General features: G+C 51.5%; 1 protein-coding gene across 5 annotated transcripts in view; it reads left to right on the top strand.

Annotated features, from left to right (window-relative positions):
• Nucleotides 1-6,472, top strand: part of LOC122548789 (anion exchange protein 2-like) — a 232,087-nt gene that overhangs the window by 215,129 nt on the left and 10,486 nt on the right. For 4 of the 5 annotated variants that reach the window (XM_043687561.1, XM_043687558.1, XM_043687560.1 and 1 more), the window contains 3 exons: nt 2,878-3,044; nt 3,938-4,191; nt 6,188-6,357. In XM_043687561.1, the coding sequence (XP_043543496.1) occupies nt 2,878-3,044; nt 3,938-4,191; nt 6,188-6,357 (591 nt within the window). Of the gene's footprint in view, nt 1-2,877; nt 3,045-3,937; nt 4,192-6,187; nt 6,358-6,472 lie in introns of those variants that run through there. The other variant, XM_043687562.1, reaches the window with a different exon arrangement.

Below are 6,472 nucleotides of genomic sequence, written 5' to 3'. Positions count from 1 at the left end.
GTGTCATCTGCAAACTTGCTGATCATACCAACAGTGCCCTCTTCCAGATCATTTATGTATATCACAACCAACAGTACCCCAACACTGACCCTGTGGAACACCACTGGTCACCTTTCTCCATTTTGAGAAACTTCCTTCAACTACTATTCTCTGTCTCCTGTTGCTCAACCAGTTCTTTATCCACCTAGCTAGAACACCCTGCACACCATGTGACTTCACTTTCTCCATTAGTCTACCATGGGGAACCTTATCACCTTACTAAAGTCCATGTATATGACATCAACAGCCCTTCCTTCATCTATCAGCTTGGTCACTTCCTCGAAGAACTCTCCTAAGTTGGTAAGGCACGATCTCCTCCGCACAAAACCATGTTCCCTATCACTGATAAGCTCATTCTTTTCTAAATATAAATAGATTCTATCTTTTAGTACCCTCTCCAGCAACTTCCCCACCACCGACGTCAGGCTCACTGGTCTGTAGTTACCCAGAATATCCCTACTACCCTTCTTGTACAGAACAACCTTCCAGTCCTCCAGCACCTCACCTGTATTTAAGGATGCCACAAAGATATCTGTCAGGGCTCCAGCTATTTCCTCTATCTCCTCCCTCAGCAACCTGGGATAGATCCCATCTGGTCCTGGGGATTTGTCAACTTTAATAACCTCTAGCCTACCCAGCACATCTTCCCTACTTATGCCAATGTGATCCAGACCAATCAAACTTCTATCTCTAATCTCAACATTCATCATGTCCCTCTCCTCAGTGAACACTGATGCAAAGTAATCATTCAGAATCTCACCCATTCGCTTAGGTTCAACACACAGCCTTCCTTCGTTATCTTTTAGTGGACCAATCCTTTCTCTAGTTACCCACTTGATTTTTATATAAGAATAGTGGGCGGCACGGTGCCACAATGGTTAGCACTGCTGCCTCACAGCGCTAGAGACCCGGGTTCAATTCCCGCCTCAGGCGACTGACTGTGTGGAGTTTGCAAATTCTCCCCGTGTCTGCGTGGGTTTCCTCCGGGTGCTCCGGTTTCCTCCCACAGTCCAAAGATGTGCAGGGTCAGGTGAATTGCTCGTACTAAATTGCTCGTAGTGTTAGGTAAGGGGTAAATGTAGGGGAATGGGTGGATTGCGCTTCGGCGGGGCAGTGTGGACTTGTTGGGCCGAAGGGCCTGTTTCCACACTGTAATGTAATCTAATCTAATCTAATGTAATCTAATCTAATATAATCTAATCTAAAAAAAAATCTAATCTAATGTAATCTAATCTAATGTAATCTAATCTAATAAAATGCTTTGGGATTCTCCTTAATTCTGCTCGCTAAAGCTATTTCATAACCCCCTTTAGCATTCTTGCTTCTTCGTTTAAGACTTGTCCTACTCTTCCGATATTCCTCCAGGGCCTGTTCTGTTCTTAGATGCCTAGACCTTATGTACGCTTCCCTTTTCCTCTTGGCTAGTCATACAATTTCTGCTGTCATCCACGGTTCACGAATCTTGCCCTTCCTATCCTTTGCCTTCAATGGGACATGCCTATCCTGCACTATCTTTAACCTATCTTTGAAAGCCTCCCACATCTCAAATATGGACTTCCCTTCAAATAGCTGTGTCCAATCCCCACTTCCCAGCTCCTGCCTAATTTTGATATAATTGGCCTTGGCCCAGTTTAGAACTCTTGCCTTAGGGCCACTCTCTTCTTTATTTACGAGTATGCTAAAACTTACAGAATTGTGGTCACTGTTCCCAAATAAATCCCCCACCGCAACTTGTATCACTTGTCCTGGCTCGTTCCCCAGTACCAGGCCCAATGTGGCCCCTTCCCTCGTCGGACAATTGACAAACTGTTCTAGAAAACTCTCCTGGACGCTTCGTACAAATTCTACTCCATCCAGACCTCTGGCGCTAAGTGTATCCCAGAGTGTATCTCACCTTGTGCTGAACTTGTCTTGGAAATGTTGAATTGGGGCAGTGATTTACTTTCAATTTAAAAGAGTAGAGGGAGGTTTACTATTTATAAAACCTGTCCCTGTCCCAACAGTATTTGATGGGGATAGTGTAGAGAGAACTTTACTTTCAGTTTGAAAGAGTAGAGGAAGTGTACTCTGTATCTGACCTCGTACTGTAACTGCTTGATGGGAACAGTATAGTTTGTGACTCTTTGTTTAAAAGTGTAGATGGAGCTTTACTTTCAGGAGGTGAGAGTAGAGGAAGGTTTACTCTGTGTCGAGCCCTGAGCTGTAGCTGTCCTGGGAGTTTTGATGGGGACACTGTCAAGGGAGCTTAACTTCTTGTATACAAGAATAGAAGGAGCTTTACTCTATCTGAACCCATATCCTATACCTGTCCTGGGTGTATTTGATGGGGACAGTGAAGGGGATCAAAAAGGGTGGTGCTGCAAAAATACAGCCGGTCAGGCAGCATCCGAGGAGCAGGAGAGTTGACATTTGGAGCAGAAGCTCTTCTCGAAACATCAACTCTCCTGCTCCTCAGATGCTGCCTGGGTGGCTGTGCTTTTCCAGCATCTGCAGTGCTCACTTTCTCCCACTGTGTGGGGAATCTTTACTTGCAGTTTAAAACTGTTGAGGGAGCATTTCTCTGTATTTCATCCAATGTTGGAAGAGTTTGATGGAGACAGTACTGAAAAAAACTTTACTTGTAGTTTAAAAGGGTAGAGAGTGTTTTACTCTGTTTATACCCTGTGCTGTATCTGTCCTGGGAATATTTAATGGGGACAGTGTAGAGGAAGCTTTAGTCTGTATCTAACCCCATGTTGGGAGTGTTTGGTGGGCACAGACAGAGGACTGGTGCCCAGCTTCCTCACCTTTAAGTTAAGTGAGGATTCTTCACCAACTTTCTGGGTGCTTTTCTTTCAGAAACTGAGTGTTCCTACAGGCCTGTCTGTCACCTCCCCAGAGAAGAGAGGTTGGTTCATTAATCCTTTGGGAAAGAATGCGGATTTCCCCATCTGGATGATGTTCGCTAGTCTGATTCCTGCTATCCTGGTCTTCATCCTCATCTTTATGGAAACCATGATCACCACGTGAGTACCTCATGATGAAGAATTTGTGCTCAGTGATGCTGTTTCTTAAAATGTGTTTGTGGAATGTGAATGCTGCTGACATGGCCAACAATTACTGTCCTTGTTAAGGGGACTAGTGAGTTAGTGGGCCTACATGTGACTGCATGTCTGGAGTCACATGTAGGCCAGGCCAGTTAAGGACAGCATTAACCAAGGTGACCAGGTCTGCTTTCCAGGTTCTAATGAATTTAAATGTCACTGTCTGCCGTGGTCGGATTTGAACCCATGTTTGTGGAACATTAGCCTGGGGTTCTGGATTCCCAGCACAGTGACAATACCACTACACCACCATCGCTCCCTGTTGGGTATGTTGTCGTCATCAGCATAACACGCCAAGCTGATTCCAGACAGTGCCCTTCGAAGGATTGTGAGCAGAGTTAAGGCCTTAATCAGTTCCTGTCCATATCGGTCTGAAGCGAGCAAATGTCAATTCAGTCAGGGTGCCACTGACCCCCAGCTAGCGAACAATTCGACAGTATTTCAGTCCTTTGCAATACATTTCAATTTTAATTTGAGTTGAACTGGCTGGTTAATCAAGTGGTTAGATCAGTCTACCAGCAACTTGAAAAGAATACATATGTTGGTGATCACCGATATCATACCGTAACAACCAAGGGTCTGCGCTGTGGAGGGGTCTGTGCGGGAAATCAGTGTTTGGGGAAGGGTCCGTGCTGGGAATCTGTGTCTGCGGAGGGGTCTCTGCTGAGAGACAGTGCCTGTAGAGGGGATTGAGCTGTGATGTTGATGGGGTATTCCAATGCTACACAATTCTGTGTCTGCTCTGGCGCACTCAGCAGCACCAGGCTCGTTGACATTATATTAGTGCAATCTCCCCATGTCCTCTGTACGTGCAGGTTGATCATCAGTAAGAAAGAGCGCATGCTGACCAAAGGCTCCGGATTCCATTTGGATCTTTTGATCATTGTGGCATCAGGAGGTGTGGCAGCCTTGTTTGGTTTACCCTGGCTCGCTGCTGCCACTGTCAGAACCGTCACCCACGTGAATGCACTGACCGTCATGAGCAAATCCGTGGCTCCTGGTGACAAGCCCAAAATCCAGGAGGTCAAGGAGCAACGGGTCACGGGGCTCGTGGTAGCTGTCCTCGTGGGTAAGTGACCGTCACTGTCCCTCTCCAGCTCCATCATCACACTCACTCTCGCTGTCCCTCTCTGTCACCGCGCCCTCCCTCTCTGTCACCGCGCCCTCCCTCTCTGTCACCGCGCCCTCCCTCTCTGTCACCGCGCCCTCCCTCTCTGTCACCGCGCCCTCCCTCTCTGTCACCGCGCCCTCCCTCTCTGTCACCGCGCCCTCCCTCTCTGTCACCGCGCCCTCCCTCTCTGTCACCGCGCCTCCCTCTCTGTCACCGGCGCCCTCCCTCTCTGTCACCGCGCCCTCCCTCTCTGTCACCGCGCCCTCCCTCTCTGTCACCGCGCCCTCCCTCTCTGTCACCGCGCCCTCCCTCTCTGTCACCGCGCCCTCCCTCTCTGTCACCGCGCCCTCCCTCTCTGTCACCGCGCCCTCCCTCTCTGTCACCGCGCCCTCCCTCTCTGTCACCGCGCCCTCCCTCTCTGTCACCGCGCCCTCCCTCTCTGTCACCGCGCCCTCCCTCTCTGTCACCGCGCCCTCCCTCTCTGTCACCGCGCCCTCCCTCTCTGTCACCGCGCCCTCCCTCTCTGTCACCGCGCCCTCCCTCTCTGTCACCGCGCCCTCCCTCTCTGTCACCGCGCCCTCCCTCTCTGTCACCGCGCCCTCCCTCTCTGTCACCGCGCCCTCCCTCTCTGTCACCGCGCCCTCCCTCTCTGTCACCGCGCCCTCCCTCTCTGTCACCGCGCCCTCCCTCTCTGTCACCGCGCCCTCCCTCTCTGTCACCGCGCCCTCCCTCTCTGTCACCGCGCCCTCCCTCTCTGTCACCGCGCCCTCCCTCTCTGTCACCGCGCCCTCCCTCTCTGTCACCGCGCCCTCCCTCTCTGTCACCGCGCCCTCCCTCTCTGTCACCGCGCCCTCCCTCTCTGTCACCGCGCCCTCCCTCTCTGTCACCGCGCCCTCCCTCTCTGTCACCGCGCCCTCCCTCTCTGTCACCGCGCCCTCCCTCTCTGTCACCGCGCCCTCCCTCTCTGTCACCGCGCCCTCCCTCTCTGTCACCGCGCCCTCCCTCTCTGTCACCGCGCCCTCCCTCTCTGTCACCGCGCCCTCCCTCTCTGTCACCGCGCCCTCCCTCTCTGTCACCGCGCCCTCCCTCTCTGTCACCGCGCCCTCCCTCTCTGTCACCGCGCCCTCCCTCTCTGTCACCGCGCCCTCCCTCTCTGTCACCGCGCCCTCCCTCTCTGTCACCGCGCCCTCCCTCTCTGTCACCGCGCCCTCCCTCTCTGTCACCGCGCCCTCCCTCTCTGTCACCGCGCCGCGCCCTCCCTCACCGTCTCGCCCTCCCTCACAGTCTCCACACCCTCCCTCACCGTCTCCGCGCCCTCCTTCACCGTCTCCGCGCCCTCCTTCACCGTCTCCGCGCCCTCCTTCACCGTCTCTGAGCTCACCCTCACCGTCACGCGCCCTCCCTCACCGTTTCCATACCCTCCCTCACCGTCCCCGAGCTCTCCCTCATCCTTAGCAACATTGTTCTCTCCCTTCCTTCCTCAGCAGCTAACACTTTACAGAGCAGAACCAAAACCAGAATCAAACACTAAATCTGTTGTCTCTGGACCTTCCTTTTGATTTATTGGCTTGTCTGCAGGATTTGGACTTCACTGGCTTGTTACCTATCCAACGTAGCTTCGACATCTGAGATTGCTGCTGAGCTGTGCTGGAATCTGACAGCACAGAAACAGGCTCTTTGGCCCATTGTAGCTTTGCTGGTTCTTTATCCACTTTCTCTGCCACTTTCTCATAGCCCTGAAGAGTTTCTTCTTCCAGTATTATCCAGATTTTTAAAAATGTTATGATTTAATCCATTTCCATCACCTTGAGTGTTAAATGAAGTTAACCTCTTTCCCTCTCCCATTTTCTTCTTAATTTCTTTCATTTCTTCTTTGCCGCCATCTCTTTGTTTTTCCCTTTTAGTTGTTCCCAGCTGTTTTTGTTGTAAATCTCTGGAACCTTCTGTTTTCTAGGTCTGTCCATTGTAATTGGTGATCTCTTACGAAAGATCCCACTAGCTGTGCTTTTTGGGATCTTCCTGTACATGGGTGTCACCTCTCTGAATGGCATTGAGCTGTATGAGCGGCTGCAGCTGCTGTTGATGCCTTCAAAGCATCATCCGGATCATGTTTATGTCCGGAAGGTGAGGGGGTTCCCAATTCACTGTCGGTGGGTAAGAGGGATGGGCGAGAGCAGGAGGCAAGCAGGGAAGCAGCGGGTGGTTTCAGGGGATGTGAGAGTGAGGGTGGGGGGATGTG

The sequence above is a fragment of the Chiloscyllium plagiosum genome, chromosome 4, assembly GCF_004010195.1.
Source record: "Chiloscyllium plagiosum isolate BGI_BamShark_2017 chromosome 4, ASM401019v2, whole genome shotgun sequence".
Lineage (NCBI taxonomy): Eukaryota > Metazoa > Chordata > Chondrichthyes > Orectolobiformes > Hemiscylliidae > Chiloscyllium > Chiloscyllium plagiosum.
This window is presented reverse-complemented; position numbering and strand designations above follow the sequence as displayed.